Genomic DNA, 27310 nt, shown 5'->3' with positions numbered 1-27310 from the left:
AATTAGTCTATGTGGCTCCGCCTCTACCTAATAGTAGAAAAAATTCTTAGTTTTAACCATGAAATTCAATATCAAATGTTAGTGGACATCTAATTCAATTTTGAAAAAAAAAAAGAATTTAGGAAACTAACTTTGAAAAAATGAATTTAAGAAAGTCAGCAAATCCATGACAACTTGCTTAGTGGATAAAGAAAATAAAAATCTAAAAATTGATTTTAATTTATTGAACTAATATTAAAATGTGAATTCATACAGTAAAATAGACAAAGTCAAAAAGTGTCAAAAACGAGTTGGAGTCATTAAGTGTAATTAACTAATTAATTAAATTAATTAACACACAATATACACTTTAATCAATTAATTAAACAAGTGGCTAAAAAATAGACCTGTTTCCTAATTGTGGCTTTGTGAGTTTAAACATTAATTAAACTCATTATATAAATTTACAACTTATTAATTTTTCATTAATTTCCATCAAATCTACACGTTTTACTCACTTTTTTGTTTTTTTTTTTTAAATTTCTCTTTCTTTTTATTCTTCTATATAAACCCCTTATCACTTCTTCTCATCTCATCATGCACTAATTTAGTACATCTTTCTCTCTCTAAAAATTTCTTCTCTCTATAAAAAAATTAGTTTCTCATAATCCACGAGGCTTTAGGTGACTTGAGCAACCTTTTGAAAGAGTTCGACTAGCTTATTCCCTTTTTTTTATTATCGATGGATCATCATCATCATCAATATGTCGATTTTGGTTTGAGAAGAGAAGATAATATTGATAACAACGATAGAAAAGGTGATGAAAATAATAATAATTTGGACCTAAAAAGAGGTTCATGGACTGTTGAAGAAGATTTCACTCTTATGAATCATATTGCTCTTCATGGCGAAGGTCGTTGGAATTCCCTCGCTCGTTCTGCAGGTAACATTTTATAGTATAAGAAAACATTACAAAGTTTTTTCTTTCTTCTTAATCAATTTATATATAACTACTAGCTCGAAATTTATGAATTTCCCATGGACGTTTCTGGTGGAGCGCGTCATGTGTAATTTGAAATTTCTCATGAAAATTTGTCGGAAACAATTTCTTATGAACTTATTTCCCACGGTTTTCAATGGAATATTCATAGGGAAACTTCAAATTTCTAGTAGTCATACAAAACAACATAGTGAAATTCGACAAGTAAGATATAAATAAAATAATATATACGTAATCTTATTTCTATTTTATAAAAATAAAAAGATTTTTTTTCTATAAACAAGAGTTGATGAGGAGAGATAAAGATTCATTTTTATAAGTGTGTAGGTGGATAATTTCTTTCCGTACTAAATAATCTTTTTTTAAACTCATCTAATCATTCCACTAAGATAAAACAAAAAGGGGCAAAATTAAAATGGTTATGATTAATTATTTTTAAATACAAAGTGGTTAGAGTATTAAAGTGATATTATTGGTTCTTTTGTTAAATTATTTTACCAATAAACTGTGTGATATGAGGAATTTATTAATTATTAACTTATGTCATGAATATTAATTAAACAGGTTTAAAGAGAACAGGAAAAAGCTGCAGATTAAGATGGCTTAATTATCTTAGACCAGATGTTCGACGTGGAAATATTACACTTGAAGAACAATTGTTGATTCTTCAACTTCATTCTCGTTGGGGCAATAGGTATGTTCATTTATACATAATATACACTAGATAATTCGATATACTTATAGTGTAAAAGCATGATATACCAACATAAAGCGTATAATTATCTTTTTAGATGATTAATTAATATCAAAATATAAAATCATTTAACTCTTTTTTTTCTTGTTGATTATAGGTGGTCGAAAATTGCACAACATTTGCCAGGAAGAACAGATAATGAGATAAAAAATTACTGGAGAACCAGAGTACAAAAACAAGCCAAACAACTAAAGTGTGATGTCAATAGCAAAGAATTCAAAGATACATTGCATTATCTTTGGATACCAAGGCTAGTTGAGAGAATTCAAGCTTCTTCTAATTCAAATAATCAAGTGAATATTCAAAAAACAAATGAAAATATTATTATTAACAATAATAATAATAATATTGTTCCAAATATGAATTTTACACAAGAGAATTATTCTAGTACAACAACAACAACTACTTCATCAGAAAACTCAACTGGGACACAAATTTCAGACATGTCTGATAATTGCTACACTAATTATCCTCTTAATCAAGGTGATTATGGGGAAATCTTGATTAGTCCCACAGGTGGTTATATTCAACAAGGTGATATTTTTAATGATAATAATCATCACCAAAATATGAGCCAATTATTTTTGGATGATAATGTTTGTGACAATTTGTGGAATATTGATGATATGTTGTTTTTACAACAACAACTCAATTAACAATCAGAGGCCTGGGGTTCGAGCTTTGCGTTTGAAAAAAATCATGTTAAGAATATTGTATGCATCGTGGATATGAATTAATTAGTCAGATTCCAATTAGAATAAACAAAATCAAGTGTAGAAATTATCAAAATTAGGGTCATTACTCATTACAATTCATCAAAGGGTAGCTTTATTTTTAATTTTATTTTTAATCTTAATCTTTATTTAAGTGAGATACATATACATTAACCTTTCTGAAGGATTTGTAACATTTATCTCTTTTAGATAAGGATTTATAAGATTTGTAGCATTTACTTCTTTTAGAATTTTATTCTTTGAATGGGAAATTTTTATATGGTTTCTTTGTTTATAATTTGTTTTTATTTAATTAAGAAATACACATCATATTCTACTTCTTACAATTAATTGTATAAATATATTTCATATAATCAACGGGACGAACTTTTATTTAGACCCTAAATTCATATTAGAAAATTCATTAAATATGTATAAAAAATTAATTTCAGACTTAATAACTATAACTATTATGAGTTCAACAACAAGTTTAGAATCCGTAAACTCTAAATTCTAATTCCGCCCTATGAAATGAACACTATTATAATTTTGAAAGATGGTGTGTATATATATATATATGCTCCACTATATAAATTTAATAGTGAAAATGTCATTGTTACTTGTTATTCTAACCTTAGACCAAAGTCAGAGAATTTTGGGAACATAGTCTATGGGGACTGAACCAGATTTTTTTGTTTGTTTCTCAAACGAAACTCGATATCTATAGTGGAGTTCAACTAAATTTTTATATTCAGGCATAACATGATTCATTTATGAGGTCGACACTATCAATAAGGATTTTTTTCATTCTCAAAGACTCGAATCTGAACTGGTTAAGCGTGAAAAGATCTCAACCATTTCATCGCGACCCATATTAATTACAATATTAACTAAGGAAAATTGGTATATTCTCAAATACATAGTATTGTTTAAAAATAGTTAAAATCCAATTTATTTATTTATTTCAATTCTCTTTTTAGTATAAAGTCTCAAATTACTGTAATTTTATAATCATATCGTGTGAATACAACATGAGTGGATTCCAATGTCACCAATGACTAATGAGATTATACTATTTATGAAATTAATCTCAATTTAATAATTAGTTCCAGATTTATCCCCTTGTGTTTGCCGACGTATGAAGTACGTAACAATTTATTTATTTATTTCCATTAAATCAATATATGTATAATATGTGTTTAGTGTTTCAACGTAATAACGACTACTTCAATGGTGGATATATGCACCAGATATATAGTTCTTTTCACCAAAATTTAGATAAATGAAAAAATATATTACTTAATATTTTTTCTTTATTAAATTTACAATTTCGTGATTCTCAATTCAATTTATCAATAACTAACTGACCTATTCTCATCGATGTGGATATTGCACAAGTCTGATCAATTTAAAAATGTATATCAATAAATACGAGACGAGCATGACCGTCATTTTCAAACGCATACAAAATTACAAATACTTAAAAAATAAAAATATTGAAAAAAATATAAATTGGTATTAATATTAATATTTGTACCACAGGTGTTTTTGCACAAAAGCCATCAAAGTGGTCCCTAAAGTAAAGCTATTTATATAGGTCTCCTAATTAAGGCAGCCATGGCTGCAATTCTACTCCGTTCGTTTTATTTTATTTGATCCTTTATATTATAAAAAAAATAAAAAATTATTTACTATCCTATTTTAGCAAATTAAGAGAATTTTATTTTAAAAAATTCATACTATTCTTTGTGTTAAATTATTAAATAATGTAGTAATTGTCAAATTTAGAGCTCCAACACATCGTTGATAAGGTTAGTTTAATAAAGTACATATCTAATGAGTTACGAAATACGTTAAGTCAACATGGACCAAGTAATATAAAACGGTGAAAGTAATATCTTCTTTGTTAAACAAAAGTAAAATGTCAATGGTCATTCAACTAATTCACTAAAAAAGGACAGTTCGATACACTAAACTTTTATTATGTGTGGAATTTCAAGAAGAGCCCGACTACAAGAGTCTATCATAAAAAGTTATTTTCATAACTCAAACACATATAATGAAATTACTATTTTACATAATTAATTTTTACTATATAATAATATTGCAAAAGTATATTGAATTTAATGATTAAAATATATATCCTAATTCCATCCTTTTGTCATAATATATCTCTCTTTTCGAAATTCTGAATACGCTCCCATATAATCAGATGCATGCATTATCTACTTAAATTTCTCTCCCTCTTTTTTTTTTTTTTGACAAATCGATTGCGTGTAGCTATTTGGTTGAAAGGGAGATTACATTGTATAAATTAAACATATATTAATTAGTCAAATCTCATTAGCCACAAGTTTATTAATGAAAAAAATAAAATGACATCCAAAATTTTGGAGTTTTCTTGTTTTACATAGAATGATATTCCAAACCGTAACAAATATGGGAAAATCTTCATCATACCATTCTACTATAAGAAAATTAAAACATTATTAATTAATTTTTCTGTTACATAAGTTTATGGCTATCCTTTTCTCCAAAAGTTGCATCACTCTTCTAACTAATACTCTCTACGTCCTAATTTATATGATATAGTTCGAATTAAATCTTTAAGATCAAAAGTAGCTAGTAAAGCTAACATTTTGTCCATGAGATAGGTGAGGTCAAAACTGAGTCTGATTCTTATCTCAACTCCGTTCGTTAATTATGTAATGAGGACAAAAGATCACAACTTATACTCATCTTTATGAGCTAATTTTTGAGATTGAGTCAAACTCGAAGTCTGATTCTTATATCAACCCCCCTTCATTAATTATGTAACGATTTTTTTTAAATTAAAAGTTAGGCATTAAGTAACGAGGTCATAAGATCACGACTAATATTCACCTTCATGAACTGGTTTTTAAGATTAAATTAAACTCAACGTATGATTCTTATCTCAACCCCTTTCATTTATTATGTAACGAGATCAAAAGATCACTAACAATACTCACCTTCATGAGCTGGTTTTTGAGATTAAATTAAACCCGAAATCTTATTCTTATCTCAAGTCTTAACCCCCTTCATTAATTATGTAACAAGGTCAAAAGATCATGACGACCACTCGATCAATACTCACCTTCATGAGCCAATTTTTGAGATTGAATTAAACTCAGGGTTTGATTCTTATCACAACTCCGTCATTAATTATGTAATAATAAATACTTTAAAGGGTCAAAAGGCAAAAATACTAAGTAATACTTGTTGAAACGTGTAGATGTAGGCTCTTAGTGGATCGTTCAATTCTGTTGTAGCGTTTAAGGAAAAAAAATGTATGTTAAATTATCAATAGAGACTAAGTAAGTGGGAAAGTCTATTTTTTCTAAACATGTATAGATTATTAATTAATTATGTGTTAAGAATAATGATTAGAAGCAGCCATAGGTCAATAAACACTCTAGAAAAAAAATTAGTTACAAATTTCATCTCTAATCTGACGCTAAATTTCTTGTATCTAGCTTGACAAATTATTTTATTTTATTTTATAATTCATCACTAAACAAGATTGACGACAGATAAATGACAAATTAATATTATTTTAGAGTCAATTATTATAAGATCATGGCTTATGTATGTTGGTGTGTCAATTATGACCTATAAATTCAACTTGCTCAAGTCATTGCTATGTTTGGTGATAGATAACTACAAATATCAATTTTTTGACTTATAAGTGTGCATTAACATTGTTTAAATTTGAGCAAGTTGAAAATATATTTCATTTAATGGTCACAATAAGTGGGCTTTTGCCATATTTCATTGAGATTTTCTTTTTAAGAAAATAGTTTTTGTTAAAATAGTGAAAAATGATTTAAAAAATGAATACAAATTTAGAGTGGTTTTTGACTTTTTGTGAGTAATTTTTTGATTTTCAAATTCTTGAAAATTTTGAAATTCAACTTGAAGTTAGTTCTAGAGTTTTATGTGCCAAACCAGCCATTTTAGAGTAAAGTTAAAATTTCATGGTCAAACGTCTCCTTAAATGTTTAAGTCAATTCGTTTAAATGATTTAATCATTAATAATTTGTTAAATATTTTATGATTCACAATCAAGTAATAGAAGGTTAAATGTGTTTGATCAGGTTATCACAAGGATCAATATTAGAATTTTTTTTATTTTTCGAGGACTAAAAACGTAACATGATTCTTCCTCAACTCTTAGAATGCAAATTTTCTAATCGGACATATTCATTGATTCAACTCATTTTAATCCACCCAATCGCGATTTAAATTCGATCATTTGACAACTTTACTAAACCTTACTCAACAAATGACTATTTTTCACTATTTCTTTTAACCAATATACAATAGGTTTGTCACAAGTTGTTAGAATTTTTCATAAATTATGCTTTGTAGTGACAATACATATCGATTGAGTGGGGTTCACTATTCAACAAGTTGAGCTTGCATAACTCATCACTTATTCTAAATATATTGTTTATATATAGATATAATCGATTTTAAACGTTTTATATTGATTAATATGTGATACAAATGTGTTCGAAAATTAGTAAATAGTGAGTGAATCCACTTGCACTTTGCTTGTAATGATGTATCACAAGATACAAAAAAAAAAGAGAGAAGGAAACATGTTATGTTTCAAGCTATATGGTATACAGATGACAAAATCAAGATTGTTAGAGCAACAATTTGCCATGTCTTGAATACAACACTATTGACAAAAGTGAGTTTGTAGTTCAAGATTCAATATTTGTTCCGTTAGATATTTGTCATGAATTTCTTATCATAAATAGATTTTTTTTTCGTAAAAGGAAAACACAAAGTTTCTATATATGGCTAGTCCTTTTCTTATAGAAAAAAGTTTATGACTTAGTAGCATTCACAATGTAGTCCAATCCTAGGGGCTTTGAGAGTTTTGTGTAGGGAGGGAAACGGTTAGACACAAGTGTATGATACGTTATCACTTGTGTGAACCTCTTTTATTCCGAGTAAATTCTGTAAGGTTACTTCTCTCGATACTTTGTACTCTCATATTTATATAGTGAATTACTCATCTCTTCTTGTGGATGTAGGTCGGTTAACCGAACCACATTATATTTTTATGTATTTTGATAAATTTCTGATTTGTCTTCTTACTCATGATCTTTGAGGTTTGTTTTGTTAACTTCTATGTTACACCTAATTATTTCGATCATAACATGTTCCATTTTCCAGTAGCAAAGTATATGATAAGGTCACGATCATTGTCAAAATAATAGAAAGTTCGCGACCATCCATGTCAATGACAAATTATTAAGAGAGTGTTTGAATTGACTTTTAACTTATGACTTATAAGTCAAAAGCCAAAAGTTTGAAATTCTAAGTTACGATTTTTTGCTAATTTTTGTTATTTTTGGCTTAATTTTTTTGTTTTATTCAAACACTATAAAACTACTTAAATGCTATTTTGACTTTAAAAGCACAATTCAAACAAGTTATAAAGCTTGTAATTTTAAATTTAAGATATGTAAAATATATCCAAATATTCTTTAATTTGTTGTCTTTAATATATAATGTGAAAATTTAAACTTAAAAAGTTGTCAATAAATGAAAAAAATCATTTTTTAAAAAAAAACATAGAACAAATAAATTAAAACAAAGTAAATAAGATATTTATTATTGCTTATAGTAGTGATGTGTGACTATGATAATGTCACTGTCCTTTCACTCATAGAGGTCAACCCCAACAGTCAAGATTGAAGACTACTTTATCTTAAAAGTTCAGAAAAACACATACTAACACACACAAAAAACACACACACTAGAACTGAAAAATGGAACCTTCAAATCCAAAGAACAGAAAAAACATATTGTTAATTGTATTTGTGTTCCTCAGTTGTTGGAGTAATGTTTTTTCAAGAACTCAAGAAGATGACAGAGTAATAAAGCTACCAGGGCAACCCAATAGCCCACAAGTTTCACAATTTTCTGGTTACATTACAGTCAATAAAACTCATGGAAGGGCTCTTTTTTACTGGTTTTTTCAATCTCAGTTTGATTCTTCCAAGAAACCCCTTCTCCTTTGGCTTAATGGTGGTAATTTCTCATATTTTTTGTCATAAATAGTGAACCCCATTTTCTTATTTTTCTTGTTTTATTTGAAAGATTGGAACTTTAGCTATTTTTTCTTGTTTTATATGAAAGATTGGAGCTTTAGCTATTTTTCTTGTTTCATATGAAAGATTGGAACTTTAGCTATTTTTCTTGTTTCATATGAAAGATTGAAGCTTGAACTATTTTTCTTGTTTCATATGAAAGATTGGAGCTTTAAGTTCTGTTGTTTTTGTTCTCTATGTTGTTCTTGATAACTATAATTCTTGTTTCCCATATCTTTATCATAAAGAGTGAACCCCATTTTCTTATTTTTCTTGTTTCATATGAAAGATTGGAGCTTTAACTATTTAGTTCTGTTCTTTTTGTACTTTTTTGTATGTTGTAGTACTTGGGAGTTGGGACTTGTGGTTTTATGGCTGTATAGCCATAATTCTTTTTCTCCCTTGTATCTTATGGACTATGTTGCTAGGAATCTTCAAAAATGTCAATTGTGCATGTCGGATCCTCAAAAAGTAGTGTTTTCTTGAGAATTCAACATGGTCGGGACAATATTTTTGGAAATTCCGAGCAACATAGCTTATGATAGCTGATGGGGAAAAGGGAAAAGTTTTGGCACTTGACAAAAGGTTCCCTTGAACTTGTGGTTTTAAACATGTTAGTGATGAACATGTCATTAAGTGCAAATAGAAAGTTCAAAGTTAAAAATATCCTAGATATAAAAAGGCGTAATTCTTTTAGAAACAAACTAAAAAAAGAACGAACGAGTAGTTAGTTTCTTAGCATTCACTTGTGTGCTTTCTATATTAGGACCTGGTTGCTCTTCAATTGGATATGGCGCTGCTGTGGAGTTGGGACCTCTGCTAGTTCAAAACAACGGAGCTGGTCTTGACTTCAACGAGCATTCTTGGAATAACGGTCATATCTCTTTTTCATTTATGCTCTATGTTGACTCTAAGTCGCTTACCAATTTATGATGAATCCTCACAACATAGAACATATTGACTCTATATTATGTTGTTGAGACGATAACCAAAAGTAGAAAATGATAATTTGTACATGTTTTAGCTTTGCAGGGCTTAGTAACTTCGTTCATTAACTGAAGAAGTTATATCGAACCTAATAGAGTGTGACTGTATTGTTCTTGTTGGACATTTTACTTGCAGAAGCCAATTTGCTGTTTTTGGAATCACCAGTTGGGGTGGGATTCTCATACACCAATACGTCCTCCGATTTAACCAACTTAGATGACCCTTTTGCTGGTAATTACAACCCGAGAAATGCAAATACATTTTCCAAAAAGAGTTTGCATTGTGTGTATGCAGCTAACTTATGAACATAATTTGCTTCACACAGCTGAAGATGCTTATAATTTCTTGGTGAATTGGCTGGAAAGGTTCCCCGAGTTCAAGAACCGAGAATTTTTCATATCAGGAGAGAGCTATGCAGGTGAGTAAACCTTCCCCTAAACTTCCATTTTAACGATTAAGACTATGTGTCCAATGTGTCTAAAGTAAGGTGCTATCTTTTGTGATCATAGGACACTATGTGCCCCAATTGGCAGAGCTCGTATACAACAGAAATAAAGACAGCAAAAAGTATCCATATATTAATCTGAAAGGCTTCATCGTAAGTTTACCTTTGTCTTCTATTGTTTTCGTACTCTATTATTGTTTGCATCTTGTAGCAAAGCACTGCAAAATTCGCGGATAGTTGCAAAAATCGATTACTCACTTGCTCATTCTGATTTAAGCAGGAAAGAAAAAACAGAATATTAGCATTTCTTTACTGTTATCTTGAAGTTCCAGTGTCATCTATTAATCGTATACGATGACTTGCAGGTTGGGAATCCTGAAACGAACGATTACTATGATTATAAAGGGATATTGGAATATGCTTGGAGCCATGCAATACTATACGATTCGGAGTATCAGAAAGCCAAACAAGTATGCGATTTCAAGGTCTCCAACTGGTCCGACGCCTGTAATGATGCCATGCAAGTGTTATGGGATAAATATAATGAAATTGACATCTACAACATTTATGGTCCCAAGTGTCTCGTGAACACTTCCTCTTCTTCAGCTAGTGATATCGTTAATACAAACGATGCTTCTCAAATCATGGTGAGAATGATCTTGGGCTCCATCGAGTGCATATTAGCCTGCAGATGTAGAAACAATTTATAGTCCAAGACATGGGAGCTATTTTGAGCCTCTTCAAAGGCAACTATATGCTATGTTGCACACATGAACTCTTCAAAAATGTTGTTGAGTGCGTGCCAGATCTGCCAACAGTAGTGTATTTTGGAGGATCCGACAGGGGGGTGCAACAACATCTCGGAGAGCCTGAGCAATATAGATTATATGCACAGTAGACTAATAATGTTTCCGTTCACAATTAGTATTTCCATCTAAACAATTTTTCTTCATGAATCAAATGGAAACTTGACAAACATGACTTGAAACTCGGTTTCATTTTGATAATGTACTTTGTTGCAGGCACCTAATTATGGGTTCAGGAGGATGAAACGAATTCCGGGGGGTTATGACCCCTGCTATACTGCTTTCACCGAAAAGTATTTCAATAGATTAGATGTTCAAATTGCTCTTCACGCGAACACTGAAGGAAGTCAAGCTATAAAGAAATGGAAAAGTTGCAGGTAACGTCAAGTTCGTGTCATGGTTATATTTGCTTGAGCTCCGTGCAATCTTTTGTTTACTATTTTCAGTATCCACTTCCTAACTTGATTTCTATTATACACTTCAGTGATCCTGTGTTTCATACGTACAACTACAATGTATTCTCTATCTTGCCAGTATACGAAAGGCTCATCAAAGGGGGCCTGAAGATTTGGATATTTAGGTATTTGTGGTTTTATCTCTGTTTCATTTTTTCTTTTAGCTTGTTCTTATCCTTCTTATAGTTGCATCCTAGAATGAGGTTGACAAACATGACTCGAAATTGCTCGTGTTTTATAAATGGCTCCTTTACGTAACACTAATGCTAAAATTTATTATGTTGGCGGAATCTAATAATGCCTTGTGATCCCTTGAATGCATCTTGATGATCTGCTTTAGTACTCATTTTTATATAAGCTGACCTTCAGTGGCTCATTCATTCTTTTTTTTTTCATCAAAAAGTGGCGATGTAGATGGACGAGTGCCAGTAATTGGGACGAGAGACTGTGTTGAAGCTCTTAATCTGACTCTGAAATCCCCATGGCATTCTTGGTTTCTCAATAAGCAGGTTAGTTCTTCTTGTAGTTTTTGACTTAGAAAAATTAAATTGCAATCAAATAGAAAACTGTGCTTTAACATGAAAATGTTAACTCCATTTTTCGTCTCTCTCCCAGTCCCTTACTCTCACTTCCCCCTTCGAGAACTAGAAAATGTAGTCGAACTTTATTAACGTATCTAGTTAACTTATCCTGATTCTGAAGATAATCGTCTCAATGAAATCATTGTTCGATGAGTCAACAATGCTTTATAAGTAAACCAGTTAAACAAAGCAATGGAGAACAAAACATTTCTTTTACTGTATTCTCTTTTCGTTCTTGTTTTGTTATGATTTACTTTAGCCGATGGTCTATCTGAAACAACCTCTCTACCCTTATTAGGTAGAGGTAAGTTTGCGTACACACCATCTCCCTAGACAAATATAACTAGCTAAGCATTGTTGATTGTTGGAACGCAACCTGAAAAATAAGATAGATTACATGTTACAACATAGTAGAAGTGCAATGTTAGTGTAGCATTATCACACTGTGTGTGTGTGTGTGTATAGTAACCGAGATCTACGTTGATGTATGTAAATGCAGGTAGCAGGACGGGTAGTAGAATACGAAGGGCTGACATTCGTGACAGTAAGAGGAGCCGGTCATCTAGTACCTCTATACAAGCCAAGTGAAGGTCTAGCCCTCATCCATTCTTTCTTAACTGGTGAAGAACTTCCATCTCATAGATAAACGTCGATTGTATCCCATAATAAAATCTCTACGATAAACATATCGTCGATGATTCATGCATTATACTTACTTCTTGATTATACTACAACAAGAATCAAGAGTTGAGAGACCATAAATAAGCAAGAAAATGTCAAATGCACTTGCAAAATTGTACCTTTTTGTACTCTATTTTAATGAATTTCAAGGTGGTTCTCTTCATTTCTTCAAGTGCCATTGAGTTAATTTATCATTTTGGTTTTCCATTTGGTGTATGGTACCTGTATTGTGCCCCGACTAAATCTGGATTCGCGCCATAAATGCTCGAACTTGAAGACAAAATGAATGAGTACTTGCAACTCCACCATAACGTACCCTTCTTGTTCTATGTTAATTTGTTTTCTTGAACTATTTACTTCCTATTGAGATTTCACTTTCTTTTCAAACAATTATTTGATTCCTATTACACATATTAATAATTTAATTAACATATTCAGTGTAATTCTATAAGTGGAATCTGAGGAGGTGGACTGTATGCAACTTTATTCCTACCTTGTGAAGGCAGATAAACTATTTCTGATAGATCTTGGACTCAACTAAGTATATCACAAAGCAAATACAGTAATGAAGAAACCATGTTGAATGTTCTAAAATGATTAGATCACTAAAGTAGAAAAAAAATCAATTTATGTCCATCTCTAAAATATTTTACAAGTTCCAATGAATAATTTAAATAAATATAAGCAAGTGATTCATATTTTTAACTATTATAAGACTTGGCCAATGTTCTTCAAGAATACCTATTCAAATGGAAGTCAAGATCAATTTTAGTAAATAAATAAAAAAACATCATCTTCATGATTATTTATTTAATTATTTGTTAGTTTATATTTCAATCAATAACAAGTGGATTATTTTTAAACATTATTATCTTTATTTGGAAAAATAATAATAATATGAAGCTCAGACTTGGCAAATCACTATCAAAATTCATCAGCCTTTGTAAGAAACTTATAAATCTTTTACATCATGGTCTCAAGATCATTTCCAAATAAACTAAAAAAAAGTTATAAAAAAATATTAAATAGCAAAAAATCTTTCACTGTGCCACACGATTCATTTGCGAAACCTTCTTTTCAGTCTTGCCTCATAAGCAAAGAAATGTCAAGATAACACGGTTTAAAATTTTGTAAGCTATTGTCAATATTAGACGATAATCTAATGTCTTGTCTGTAAAGTTGAGAAACCTATGAACAAACATTAGACATGAATCTAACGTCATCCAAAAGAGTAATTCCTCGAGGGCTATAATACTTACGCAAATTTTAAAAATAGAAACAAAATCTAAATGATGACAGAAAATAAGTTATATTTATGTATATCAAGCAAAGTGTTATATATCATCAGCCCAAAAAGGAAACTATACTATAAAAAAGCCTTTTAAGGCCCATCTATTCTGAAAAACAAAATCAAGAATTAACCAATTTTTAGAAATCGGTAGCCATTTTTCCTTCATTTTTTTCTTCAATTTCACAAATTATCCATGTTTTTCTTCAATTTTCAAGCTAATTCAACAACCCCATCTTCATCAAATTGCAAAAAGATCTCAAAAATGTGAAAAAGGTTGAGTCTTTCCTCCATTTCTGTAAAAAAAAATCTCATTTTTTGACCCCAAAACAAATTTGAGATGAATTCACCATATGGGGTTTTCCCAGATGAGGTAATTCTTCAGATTCTTGCTAGATTGCCTGTTAAATCAGTTTTTAAGACAAAAGTTGTGTGTAAAGTTTGGTATAAATTGATATCTGATAAATATTTCACAAATCTTTATAATGAACTGTCAGTTAAGAATCCTATGGTGCTTGTTCAGGTTAGTGAACCTTCATCAGAATCAAGATCTAGTTTGATTTGTATTGATAATTTAAAAGGGGTTTCTGAATTTTCATTGGATTTTGTAAAAGATAGGGTTAAAGTTAGAGCTTGTTGTAATGGTTTGTTATGTTTGTCTAGTATACCTGATAAGGGTGTTTATTATGTTTGTAATCCATTGACTAGAGAATATAAATTGCTTCCTAGAAGTAGGGAAAGACCTATTACAAGGTTTCATCCTGATGGTGAAGCTAGTCTTGTTGGTTTGGGTTGTGATTTGATGAAACAAAAGTATAATGTGGTTTTAGCTGGTTATCATAGGTCATTTGGTCATCGTCCTGAGAGGACGTTTATATGTATGGTTTATGATTCAGAGTTGAACAAATGGAGGAAGTTTGTGTCGTTGCAGGACGATCAGTTCACACATATGAATAAGAATCAAGTTGTGTTTATTAATGGTGGATTGCATTGGTTGACGGATAGTTGTTCGTGTATGCTTGTTCTTGATTTGGGTACTGATGTTTGGAGGAAAATTCAGTTGCCTCATGAAATTAGTTGTGGAGTTAGGAGTCGTGTTTATTTGTTGGAATTGGATGGGAGATTGTCTGTTATTCAGATATATGAGGCTTGGATGGTTATTTGGGTAATGGAGGATTACGAGAAGGAAGAATGGCGAATGGTTGACAAAGTTAGCCTTCGATGCATTAGAGGGATGGTACCGGGCATTTTCCCAATAAGTCAAAATGACAACTATGTTTACCTTGCTACACATAAGCAGGTTTTGGTATATCAACGAAACAGCCGTGTGTGGAAGGAGATGTTCTCGGTAAAGGACAGCTCAACCTTGCCTTTATGGTTTTCAGCACATGCCTTTAGAAGCACTCTCTTTTCATGCCATTGATCCGAGGGTCGTGTACATCTTTCTATTCAACTTGTGTACATAATGCTATCGTTAATCTTAATTCCTATCTCTTATAGTGGTCATCATCTTCGTCGTTAGTCATTTTGTGCATGCTGTGTGGAACCTCAAAGATGGTTTTGGCTAGGATATTGTCAGTTATATGTTCACTTATCGGGGAGCATGACAAATGGCTGACAAAGTAAGTCTTCAATGCATTAGAGGGGTGGCACCGGGCATCTTCCAAATAGGTCAAAATGACAACTTTGTTTACCTTGTACATAAGCAGGTTTTAGTATCAAATAAACAGCCGAGTATGGAAGACGATGTACTCTGTAAAGGACAGCTAAACCTTGCGTTTATGGTTCGTAGCACACGCCTTTACAAGCACTCTCTTTTCCTGCTATTGATCGGAGGCTCACATACATCTTTCTATTCAACTGTTATACATAATGCTATCATTAGTCTCAACTCCTGTCACCTTGAGAGGTCATTGTCTTGATATTCTGCCATACTGCATATGTCGTGTGGAACCTCAAAGGTGGTTTTGGCTGGGATGCAATCAGTTATATGCCGACTTATTGTGGAGAAAGGCAAATGACGGACAAAGTGAGTCTTCGATGCATTAGAGAGATGGCACCGAGCATTTCCCAATAAGTCAAATTGACAGCTATTGTTACTTTGCTACACACATAAGCAGATTTTGATTTTGATTTATCAAAGAAACAGCCGAGTATGGAAGGTGATGTACTCTGTAAGGGACAGCTCAACCTTGCCTTTATGGTTCGTAGCACCACGCCTTTACAAGCACTCTCTTTTCCTGCCATTGATCCGAGGCTCGTGTACATCTTTCTATTCAACTGTTGCACATAACACTATCACTAGTCGAACTCTCGTCTCTTTGAGCAGTCATTGTATTGATCTTTTGTCATACTGTGTATATCTTGTGGAACCTCAGTTCATCATAGGCTGTTGGTTTTGACTTGATTTAATCCAATTCAAATGTTTGAGATATTCTTTCAAGCTAGTTTGAAAGTGGTTAAAGTTATTGTATTGTATTGTTGAAGTCCTCTGTTCCTTATAATTTGACTCACCATCACTTGTTGTTCTCTGCCTCCACGAGTTAGTGGTAAAGTTTGCGTATATTCTATCTTTTCAAACCTCATTTACGAGATTTCATTGACTATGTTGTTGTTATATTAAGAGTACAATGATAGAGTTTTAGTTTAGGGATAATTTTTTACTACCAAAAATTGAAAATAATGTCTAAATATTAATTGAAGCAATTAGTTTTTAAAAAATATAGCAGCATGGTAAACAAATTTGTGGACAAACAAAGTTGGCCAGTCATATTCCCTAAAAGAATTATGGATAACATAGAAAATTCTAAAATTTTATTTCGTGACCTCTAAATGCTAAAAAAAGTGACATGATTCTAGATATTGTTCACTTGGTCATTACAAATGATTTCATAAAATTTGGAGTGAAACGAAGTCTGCCAGTAATATTTCAAAGTATTAATTGACTAATATACACGAAAAAAAAAAGAGAAAATCTTACGTTAAACGGAGTCTTCAATTTAATTCAGAAAAATCAAACATATATTAACACATGAGAAATATTAGTCGCCACTAGGAATCTGCCGTTAAAAGTAAGTATTAGTGACAACTTCACATATATTTGCCGTTAAAAGTATATATTTAATACTAATCAATTTCCCACCAAGCAAATTCACGAAAGTGCAATAACTCAAAAATCATACAATAAACAAATTCGATACATCGATCTTTGATCTACCTTATGAAATACCACTTATTATACCAACTTAATTAATCATGATTATAAAATATTTTACCAATCGTCCAATTTTATGTTACCTTATATCCTCATAAAATAAAATGTATATCAAAATGCTATTATATACTCCTTTATGCATGCATGCATGCTTATTTACTAAAAAAAAATGAAAACCAAACACAAATAGCTAATAACATAATAGAGTTTTCGTGTTCGTGTTTCTCTAAGTACGGAATCGCCTTTGTTAGGGAGCATTTTACCCAAATGTGGGACTTCCGACTTTTGTTAGGGAGCACTTGCCCCCAATATAAAACTTGTGGGTAGTGACGGAGCCAGAATTTTCAATAAAGGGATTCAACATCTAAAAAAAAATAGACACACGAAATAGCCGAAGGGGGTTCGACATCTACTATATATATTTAAAAAATTATTTTAACCATGTATAAATCATATAATTTTCCGCCGAAGGGGGTTCGGATCATAATAGGGTGGCCCCGCCACTGCTTGTGGGTGTGAATTCGGATTTAGTCGGCTCCGAACCAAAAAAAAAATAATACGTAAACCAAACAAGTCGTTATTACCCGTCATTATAGTTGGTTAGTTCCTGAATAGTTGGAGATCCTTTCATTGTAACTTTCTAGATTCTTGAGAATCCCTTTAGAATTCTCAGGATTCTCTTTGATTCTTCAATTTGTGCATGGAATTTAATAATTTTGAAACCCAATTCATTATTGATCTTATTGGAGCTGTTAATCATCCTTTATCATGCCGACCCACAACACAAATTGGGTTGGCAAACTCTAATATTACCCAATTTAGGGATTTCAATCAAAACCCACAAATATTTCTGGGTTTTCCACCAAACCCAGATGTGATTTTGATGATGGAAATCGAAAGATCAATGTCCCTGCTTCAGGTAGTAGTAGTAGTAATATGTATTTGTTATGTGAATATTTGGGTCTCTTTCTTTTTTTTCAATTTGGGGGAAAATTACGAGGTGGAGAATCGAATCCTGACCAATAAGGTGAAAGTTGAGGTAGTCAAGTTAGTGAGATTCTATTGTTTGGGGCTGTTCTTTTTTTAAAAAAAAAATTGGGGTAGGGAAAGGGGAAATTACGAGGTGGGGAATTGAATCCAGACCAATAAGGTGAAAGTTTAGGTAGTCGAGCTAGTGAGATTCTATTGTTTGGGGCTGTTCTTTTTTTAAAAAAAAATAATTGGGGTAGGGGAAAGGGGGAATTACGAGGTGGGGAATCGAATCCTGACCAATAAGGTGTAAGTTCGGTTAGTTGAGCTAGTGAGATTCTATTGTTTGGGGGTGTTCTTTTTTTTTTTAATTTGGGGTAGGGGAAGGGGGAATTACGAGGTGGAGAATCGAATCCTGACCAATAAGGTGAAAGTTCGAGTAGTTAATTTGTGTTGTTTAATGATTAATGTGGTGTTAATTGTATTTTGAAGGTGATGGTAAATGAGGGTTTAGTGCCTTGTGGAGAAGAGGAAATGAAGAGGAGAAATGCTATTGACAAGCTCAAAAAGGTTCCTTTTTTAAAGCATAATTTAGATATATATGTATTTGATATACATTTTTTGCTCTTTTGTATGAATGGAATGTCTGTTTTACGGAAAATTACATTGTTGATACATGGTTGAACCCCCCCCTTTTGGTTCGTTGCGTGTTTACTTCTTCGTATATTGAACCCCTTAGTGAAAATTCTGGCTCTGCAACTGCTGACATGCTAACAAGTTATAGTTCTTAATTGATTATGTAATTTGGTTCAATGTGAAGTAAAAAAACTCGGAAAAATGAGAATTGCCAGTTACTTGTCAATCTTTATGTTTTATGTCGGGGCCAATTTCCATTACGTTAATTATATGATTTCATTCGAGATTCCAGTGAGCTATGAAAGCTTTTCAATCACATTATTTATTCGTTATTATTTTGCAGATAGTAGTGGAATGGGTTAAAACGGTGACTTACCAACGAGGTCTTCCAAAAAAGTACCTTAAGTTTGCCTCTGGGACAATATTGACATATGGATCGTATGGTCTAGGAGTAAGTCTAATTTCATAAGCTCTCCTTTGGTTTTCCCTTTTCTTTTTTTTTTGTTTCGACAATTTGTTGCAGCATAAGAGCTGTTCCGCTTGTTTCTGCAGGTTTATAATTCAGAGTCAGATATTGATGCTTTGTGTGTTGGTCCTTACTTTGCCACTATAGCTGTGAGTCTTGTTTCCGCTTTTAGCTTCTTTAATTCTAAAATGAGGTTGTGCAATGCCTATAATGCTACTTGTCATGTGTATCTCGTTGTGCCTCGTGTAGGAAGACTTTTTCATCGTTCTGCATAACATGCTTGCAAGCAGTCCCGAAGTATCAGAAATCCACTGTGTCAAGGACGCAAAAGTTCCTCTGATGCGATTCAAATTTGATGGGATATCCATTGATCTTCCCTATGCACGACTCAAAGTAATATCTATCCCCGAGGTGAGTTAAAATGACTATAGTTCAAGTGAAAGAGACCTCGTTAACCAAAACTGCTAAATTTCTTCCTTTACAGATACTATACGATTACTGTATCTAATTGATTTTCTCTTTACATCTAGAATGTGGACGTATTTAATCCATTCTTCCTTAAGAATATTGACGACACAAGCTGGAAAAGTTTGTCTGGTGTGCGTGCCAATAGGAGCATTCTTCATCTTGTGCCAAACATAGAGGTAAGTAATGATGTCAATTTGTATTACTCCTTCCGTTTCAATTTGTTTGTCTGGTTTTGACTTGACACGGAGTTTAAGAAAGTCTAAAAAAGGAAAGAGAAAAAGGAAAGTAAGACAACCAAATTCAAACGGAGGAAGTAGTTGATAAAAATAGCATGGTTTGGCGTAGCATGCTTGATGGGGATCCCTTAGTTTTGACTTAGTGTGAGAGTTTCCGTGTATTACATTCTTGGTTAATTTGCTACAGGTATTCCAAGCAGTGCTGCGTTGCATCAAATTATGGGCTAAAAGACGTGGAGTTTATGCAAATGTAAGAGATTCATGAACTCGCTCTCCTCCTTCTATATTTCATGCAATCATTTCATTTTCTTTTCTTGCCTCGAGTCAAATCTAATCATGCGATAACCTTCAGTTGCTTGGATTCTTCGGAGGAATTCACTTGGCCGTGCTTTCAGCATTTATTTGCCAAAGGCATCCAAGTGCCAGCTTAAGCGCACTCATTTTACTTCTGTTCAAGACATTTGCTTTGTGGCCTTGGCCAACTCCCGTAATTCTGCAAGACCAAATAGTTAGGCCATTCATCCCGACTCATGATAAGGTTTCGTGGATGCCAATCCAGTTACCATGTAGCCCGTATGAATTTTGTCATTCCAACATTACCCGAAGCACATTCTATAAAATCAGGACAGAGTTCCTAAGAGGACATATGTTGACTAAGGTATATGATAATTTCGAATATATCCTGTCATTTCCTTAGTCCTCTTTAGTGGTTATTTTTTTCCGTATCGCTCACTGTATGTAATTTACTTGCAGGATATGTTAAGCCCAGATTTTGATTGGAATATCCTTTTTGAGCCTTTTCCTTATGCAAGAAAATATGGACTATTTGTTAAAATTTTCCTTTCCGCTTGTGACAAAGATGAGCTAGGAGACTGGGTAGGTTGGGTCAAGTCACGTTTTCGCTGCTTACTGGTCAAGGTATGTCCCTGCTGCAGACCTGTTTTCTCTGTTTTAGTAAAGGTATCATCAGTAGTTTAGCTTATTGCATCGGCATATTGGCTAGTACGGTTTACTGAACCGAGTAGGTACTAAAATCTTATATACCAGTGAGAATTGGAGACAAACTTGTTCCTGTATACGACATTTCAGTCATGTTTGTTCTGTGTTCTTGTCTACGAGAAGTAGCATTGTATTTTTAGTTCTTTCGTAACTAGATTTTCTTTCATTCCGTGCAGTTGGAGGAGTTATTGGGTTTTTGTGACCCGAATCCAACTGAATATGTTGACACAGATGCATCAGAGCCTAATGTCATCTTTTACTGGGGATTACCAACTGGTAGAGCTGATCTAATAAACGCTGAACTCGTGGAAGAATACTTTCTGAAGAGCATCGATCACGGATTGAATCAAGTCTCAACTGGAACGATGAAGTTATCGATTGTGAAACCATATCAGTTGCCTAAAAAAGGTGATCAGCTTACTGCTCTCGAACGAAAGAACTCTAAGACATGCTGGAGGGTTGTTGATGGCAATCGAAAAAAAACTCCTCCACAGCCTAAGTATAAACCTCATTGTGCTGAATCTGCTGGTGATTACATGCCTACAAACGAAAATCCCGAGTTCCCTAGTGCTGGGGGATAGGCTGTTGTATTACTCGGAGATATTAGAGCGGGATCCACCATTTGGGAAATACTGAGTCGAAGCAATAACAAGAATATTTCTAGTAAATACAGAGTTGACACTTGAACATATTTGTTGATCACACACATATAGAGAACATGAAGAAACTTTGTACATTTGCATTGTATTGTATTAATTTTGTAACTTTTGATCCTCACAAATACTGTTTTTTTCTTTTTGCTATTTAATTAATTGATGGAAGAGAATGTAAAGAAAAATTGAATATTGATGTAATGAAAAGGGGAGTATTATTCTGAGTCCGGAGCCAAAAGGGCAAAAAAAATTGCCAAAAATTCCGAAAGGACTCATCATATTTTTTTAAAACCAAAAGGGCAAAATCACTCCTATTGGAGCGATGTGTTTTCATAGAAAAAAAAAATTTGGCAGCTTTTTTGTAAAAGCTTTTTTTTTTTTAAATCGCTGCCTTGGAAGCGTTTTCCTTAATTTCTTTTTTTGAAAATCTTTTCTTAATTTTTTTTTTAAGTTTTATGAAAGAACAATCATTTTTAAAAAAAATTGCTGACAGGGAGCCTAATTTCACCCAAAATTTTGGACTCGACGTAGAAATCATCAAAATGAGGTACAAACTTTAATCGGTGTCGAATTAGGCTGCTTTTTCAGTGATTTTTGTTAAAAAAATTATTTTTTAATAAAAATGTTGTCTTGTTTTCAAAACGGAAAAAAAATTAAGAAAAACAATTTTAAGAAAAAATAAAAATTGAAGAGAAACGAATTTTAAAAAAAATAAAAATTTAACTAAAAAGCTGCCAAGACAGGAATTTTCAGTCATTTGGCAGCTTTTTTATAAAAAATATATATATATATATCTTGAGAGATTTCGGTGGAACTAGTTTTTTTTTTAAAAAAAAATCGCTGTCAAGGCAACGATTTTGGTAGAAATATTCTATTATTTTTATTTTTATTTTGAAATTTCTGTCAACTAGTAAACATCTGATTTTGAAAATCCACCAAGTGATTTAAAAAAAAAAAATTACAATTAGATGCTGACTAGTTGATAGAAATTTTAAAAAAAATAATCAAAAGAATATTTCTAACAAAATCGCTGCCAGAAAAAAAAAACTAGTTTCTCCAAAATCGTTGCACGGGCAGCGATTTTATAAAACAAAATAAAAATTTACAATCAGATGTTGACTAGTTGACAGAAATTTCAAAAAATAAAATAAAATAAAAGAATATTTCTATCAAAATCGCTGCCAATTTTTTTTTTAAAAAAAATTAATTCCACCAAAATCGCTGTCAAGACAGCGATTTTCAAGATATATATATATTTTTTATAAAAAAGCTGCCAAATGGCTGAAAATTCCTGCCTTAGCAGCTTTTTAGTTAAATTTTTATTTTTTTTTTAAATTCGTTTCTCTTCAATTTTTATTTTTTCTTAAAATCGTTTTTCTTAAAAAAAAAATTCCGTTTTGAAAACAAGGCAACGTTTTTATTAAAAAATAATTTTTTTAACAAAAATCGCTGAAAAGGCAGCCTAATTCGACACCGATTAAAGTTCGTGCCTCATTTTGATGATTTCTACGTCAAGTCCAAAATTTTGGGTGGAATCAGGCTCCCTGTCAACAATTTTTTTTTAAAATGATTGCTCTGTTATAAAACTTAAAAAAAAAATAAGAAAAGATTTTCAAAAAAAAATAAAATTAAGGAAAACGCTGCCAAGACAGCGATTTTCCAAAAACAAGTTTTTACAAAAAAGCTGCCAAATTTTTTTTCTATGAAAATGCTACCATAGCAGTGATATTAGTTGGAGGAAAAAAAATTAGAGTTAAAAAATCGCTGCTGTGCCAACGATTTTAGTGGAAAAAAAAATTGGACAAAAATTGCAGTCCTGGCCGCGATTTTATTTTTAACAGAGTAAACGGCGTTAATATGTGTCAGAGGAAAATCACTCCTTTTGGTTTTAAAAAAATATGATGTTCCCTTTTTGCATCTTTGGCAATTTTTTTGGCTCTTTTGGCTCCGGACTCGTATTATTCTTCTTATCCTTGTTTGATTTTTTATTTTTTTTAAATAGTTCCTTGATTATTTATTTACTATTTTCTGATTTTTAGCAATATTGGCTGATTAATTCTTGTATTAATGGATGGTTGTTTGGTACGAAGGAAGATATTTTTTTAGAAAATAAATCATTTTCTGGTGACCAAATACCGAAAAATCATTAAAGGGGGGAAATACCTTTTTTTTTTTCAGAAAAATGTTTTTTGAAAAATATTTCTTTCATACCACGCCTCTCTTTCTTCTAGTACCCTGTAGTTTTTCTTCCTTTTAATTGAAAAGGTTAAATCGAAAGACAAAATGAATACGTGAGTTATGATGTGATGATTGTGATTTATTAGTGTTTAATTAAAATGTAACTAGACAAATGTTCTACACCAAAATGTAAGTGTCATATCATGAATATAAAGGGAGTTATAACCAATGGGTTGTGGTGCGCTTCACCCTTAACCAGAGGTCTCGGTTTTGAGTCCTGACTATGAAAAAAATCTTGTTGGGAGTACCACTCCCGAATGGGTCCTGCAGTGCGCGATTCGAATTTAGTTAAAGCTTCAATGTGAATTCTCGACACCGAGTGAGAAACTAAAAAAGAACGGAGTTATAGTATATAGTCAAAAAGTCTATGGCTTAATGTATATGATAGAGACATTTAGTATATAGTCAAAAAGTCTATGGCTCAAGTGAAATCAAATCAATAAGATTAGTGTATTTTGGACACGAAGAGAATAACTGTTGGACAACATCAACCGTCAAAAGTGGATTACTTAGATTTATAGTAAAAGAGTCTAAAGATCTCGAGTTCAAGCTTTGGATATGAAATAATCTTTATTACAAATCATTTTAAAAAGTCCAGCATCATTGATCATCAAAAGTGATTTATTTATAGGTAAAACAGTCTAAAAATCTCTAGTTCAAGCTTTGGGCATAAAACCAACTTTGTTATAGAGCACTTAGGATTTCTCGGTGTAAATATGAATTGAGTCGGATCCCAATATGAATATGGAGCCAAGTACTTTGAAAAGATGCCATATAAGTCGTGAGATGATATAATTATTTTTACTTAAAGTAAACAAGTTGCATTATTAATTGTGATTAATTTAATTAAGTAAGATATTTTTCATTAAGGCAATTTGTTTACAATTACTAATAACTAAGGCACTATTAAAAATTAAAATGTCATTATTAATTGTGATTAATTTAATTAATCCTTGGACAACTTCAATCAACTCTTGTTAATTTTATTTTTCTCAAAGGACTCTTCTAAATGTTGTCATCACTCATCTACATCAAAACATCTAGTAATTTTTTAATATATTTTTTTCGTAACTAATCTTTTTAATTGTTTTCTTAAAATTTATCATCGATGTCTAATATTTATTTGAGCCCGACTAATTCAGATAACTAACCTTTACAGCATGTCAACTATCTAGCAAATTTTATATATTTTAGATATGCTTTGCTATTTCCAAACATTACCAATATTATATTCAATATCGTACCAATTTTTAAATTTAATTAATTCTATTGGTTGAGTGATTAATGTAATTAGTTAAATTAGTGGAGTTAGTGAAAATAAAATACAGTAATTATTAGAGAGGATAATAAAAGATAAAAAAACAAATCAAAACATACCCTCTTTTATCTTTAATAATTCTAAAATATTTGATTATTCATAAAGGATATACATTTCTAGGCGAAAAGTGCTTAGTCAAATATCGCAAGAATTAAAATCAGAATTGATTAATAAGCAAGAGACCATATTAACCCTACTTTTAATTTATTATGGGAAAAAGGACAAATATACCCCCGAATTATAGTAAATGGTATGCAGATACCCTCCGTCATACTTTTTGGACATTCGTGCCCCTGCCGTCCAAAAACTATTGGTTGAGTGATTAATTCTATTGGTTGTGGTTATTCAAAATAGAGAAAAAAGAAGGGAAAAACTATGAGGGAATTACAATATTTGGTGACAAAAAAACAAGCGGTGGTTTGTTTATTAATGATTTGATTAGGAACGTAATTAATTAAAACAATTAATTGACGGTCCAAAAGCTTTTGTTAGTTGGCACGACAAGTAGCTAACGTCGCAATTGGGAAATCAACTAACGCTAAACAAATAACGTTTATATGTGATGTCCATGACAGAGGACGGGTCCAGAGAAGAACTGATAGACTTCTAGGTTGACAAGTTTCTAAAGAAGCGGTAATGAATTCCACGTCGAATAGGGAGAGAAAAGTAAAGAATATTATAAAAGATAACACAAGTTCACATCATACACATGCTTTTGGACTCAATAATACGAAAATCAATAACAATAAGGCACGTTAGACCAAAACGAATAATACGTACTATGAACTTTGGTTACCAAATATGGTTATGTATCACTTTCTTTTTTTATGAAATTAGTAAAACTAATTTAACTTATTATATATGTTAGCCCAATAAAGAGTTTTTACGAATTTATTATATTTTATTTTTCATTATTTAAACTATTAACTTAATTTAGTATGCTTAGTTTATCATGATTAAGTGATAAAATAAGATGATAATATGTACTAAAGTAATTAAGATTTAATAATAATAATATTTATAAAAATATCTATGATACAATTATTGATTTAATATAAACATTTGCAAAATACCCAAAAGAGGAGAATTTCAAAATGATTTGATTTAAATTGAGTACAAAAAAACGTTTATTTCAAAGTGTGTATACTGTATAATGAGGAAACCATGTTTTCATGTAGTATTGACTTATTGTCTATTAAGCAATATTTTCATACTAAAATAAAAATAGAATTCCTCAATTTGATCCAACTTGACATAGTTGTGCAATCAATTATCATTAAAAAAAAATAAAAAATAATCTACAGAGTCAAAATATAAAGTTGATGGATTCATGATTTTTGTCATCTATAGGTACTGATTTTTAAATTAATAAGATATATATATATATATATATATATATAAAACTGAAATACTAGCTTCGTCCATGTAATGAGATTGAGTTGTAGGGAGCATCAAATTGATTTTTGGGTATTGTTTTGATTGATTTGATGTTTGATATCTACATTTTACTGATCTGATTAATTAAAATTTGAACCGAATAAACTAATAAGTACTAAAGTGTAAAACACATTCTCTACTTAGAAATTTCTCGTTCCCAAACTTTGAATTCAAATCTTTAATTAAGAATAGAGAAAATCTAAACATTTGACTTGCACCTTTTAATGGTGATTCATGAAGTCGTTATTGATTTTTGGATACTTTTTCAATTTTAGCAATTTGGGATTAATTTATTGTGATTCGATTAATCTAAATATTTCTCTTGATATACCACTAAGGGGTTAAACTTTTTTCGGATAAAAAAAATTTCATATTCTCAAAATTCTAACTCGAACCAAAATTAAGAATAGAGAGACCAAGTCATAACATAAGCTACTTAATAAAAGTTGTATACTACGTTAATTAAACCAACTTTGCCCTAAATACAGAGACGTGTAGGAATAAAACTCTTCATAGTGATTCCAAATTGGGAATAAAATTTCAAGTAAGACAAAAATAAATAAATAAAATATAATCAATTGCTTGATCATGATAAAATTAAGGGAAAAGGACAAATATACCTTGAACTATATTAAATGATATGCGGATATCCTTCGTCATACTTTTGGGATATTGGTACCCCTGCCGTCCAAAAACTAGAGCATATATACCCTTTATACTAATAGACATACACGTGTCATAATCTTACCCACCATCTAACATTTATTAAATATCGGATCGACGGATAAGGTTGTGCCACGTGTCCCTATTTAGTCTTCCGTTAGAGTGAAGGGCATATATGCTCTAGTTTTTGGACGC

General features: G+C 31.4%; 4 protein-coding genes across 4 annotated transcripts; all 4 read left to right on the top strand.

The window, feature by feature from the left end:
- Positions 1-573: 573 nt before the first annotated feature.
- Positions 574-2719, top strand: LOC125863290 (transcription factor MYB78-like). The gene is made up of 3 exons (XM_049543474.1): positions 574-923; positions 1545-1674; positions 1832-2719. Exons 1-3 carry the CDS (start codon positions 722-724, stop codon positions 2388-2390), a joined length of 891 nt encoding a protein of 296 aa, XP_049399431.1. The 5' UTR covers positions 574-721; the 3' UTR covers positions 2391-2719.
- Positions 2720-8155: 5436 nt separating this feature from the next.
- LOC125862565 (serine carboxypeptidase-like 26) lies at positions 8156-12693 on the top strand. The gene is made up of 10 exons (XM_049542673.1): positions 8156-8516; positions 9342-9449; positions 9698-9793; positions 9888-9980; positions 10072-10160; positions 10373-10654; positions 11030-11190; positions 11298-11393; positions 11672-11777; positions 12349-12693. Exons 1-10 carry the CDS (start codon positions 8255-8257, stop codon positions 12493-12495), a joined length of 1440 nt encoding a protein of 479 aa, XP_049398630.1. The 5' UTR covers positions 8156-8254; the 3' UTR covers positions 12496-12693.
- A 1253-nt stretch (positions 12694-13946) lies between these two features.
- Positions 13947-16286, top strand: LOC125862986 (F-box protein At5g49610-like). The gene is made up of 2 exons (XM_049543125.1): positions 13947-15440; positions 15528-16286. Exon 1 carries the CDS (start codon positions 14159-14161, stop codon positions 15239-15241), a length of 1083 nt encoding a protein of 360 aa, XP_049399082.1. The 5' UTR covers positions 13947-14158; the 3' UTR covers positions 15242-15440; positions 15528-16286.
- A 1407-nt stretch (positions 16287-17693) lies between these two features.
- On the top strand, positions 17694-21601 carry LOC125863211 (nuclear poly(A) polymerase 3-like). Its single transcript, XM_049543382.1, has 10 exons — positions 17694-17951; positions 18494-18571; positions 18981-19088; positions 19190-19252; positions 19353-19514; positions 19634-19747; positions 19995-20057; positions 20160-20465; positions 20561-20725; positions 20983-21601. The coding sequence occupies exons 1-10, from the start codon at positions 17733-17735 to the stop codon at positions 21385-21387; spliced, it is 1683 nt and encodes a 560-aa protein (XP_049399339.1). The 5' UTR covers positions 17694-17732; the 3' UTR covers positions 21388-21601.
- The last annotated feature ends 5709 nt before the right edge of the window (positions 21602-27310 follow it).

The sequence above is a fragment of the Solanum stenotomum genome, chromosome 4 (assembly GCF_019186545.1).
Source record: "Solanum stenotomum isolate F172 chromosome 4, ASM1918654v1, whole genome shotgun sequence".
Taxonomy (NCBI): Eukaryota; Viridiplantae; Streptophyta; class Magnoliopsida; order Solanales; family Solanaceae; genus Solanum; species Solanum stenotomum.
The sequence above is the reverse complement of the archived record's forward strand: the minus strand, read 5'-3'. Positions and strand labels throughout refer to the sequence as shown.

Coding starts and splice junctions, on each gene's coding strand:
- LOC125862565 (XM_049542673.1), top strand. CDS start 8,255: ATGGAACCTTCAAATCCAAAGAACAGAAAAAACATATTGTTAATTGTA. Junction 8,517..9,341: donor TCTCCTTTGGCTTAATGGTG/GTAATTTCTCAT, acceptor TTTCTATATTAG/GACCTGGTTGCTCTTCAATT. Junction 9,794..9,887: donor CTTAGATGACCCTTTTGCTG/GTAATTACAACC, acceptor TGCTTCACACAG/CTGAAGATGCTTATAATTTC.
- LOC125863290 (XM_049543474.1), top strand. CDS start 722: ATGGATCATCATCATCATCAATATGTCGATTTTGGTTTGAGAAGAGAA. Junction 924..1,544: donor TTCCCTCGCTCGTTCTGCAG/GTAACATTTTAT, acceptor TTAATTAAACAG/GTTTAAAGAGAACAGGAAAA. Junction 1,675..1,831: donor CATTCTCGTTGGGGCAATAG/GTATGTTCATTT, acceptor TGTTGATTATAG/GTGGTCGAAAATTGCACAAC.
- LOC125863211 (XM_049543382.1), top strand. CDS start 17,733: ATGGAATTTAATAATTTTGAAACCCAATTCATTATTGATCTTATTGGA. Junction 19,515..19,633: donor AAGTAATATCTATCCCCGAG/GTGAGTTAAAAT, acceptor CTTTACATCTAG/AATGTGGACGTATTTAATCC. Junction 20,466..20,560: donor GAGGACATATGTTGACTAAG/GTATATGATAAT, acceptor ATTTACTTGCAG/GATATGTTAAGCCCAGATTT.
- LOC125862986 (XM_049543125.1), top strand. CDS start 14,159: ATGAATTCACCATATGGGGTTTTCCCAGATGAGGTAATTCTTCAGATT.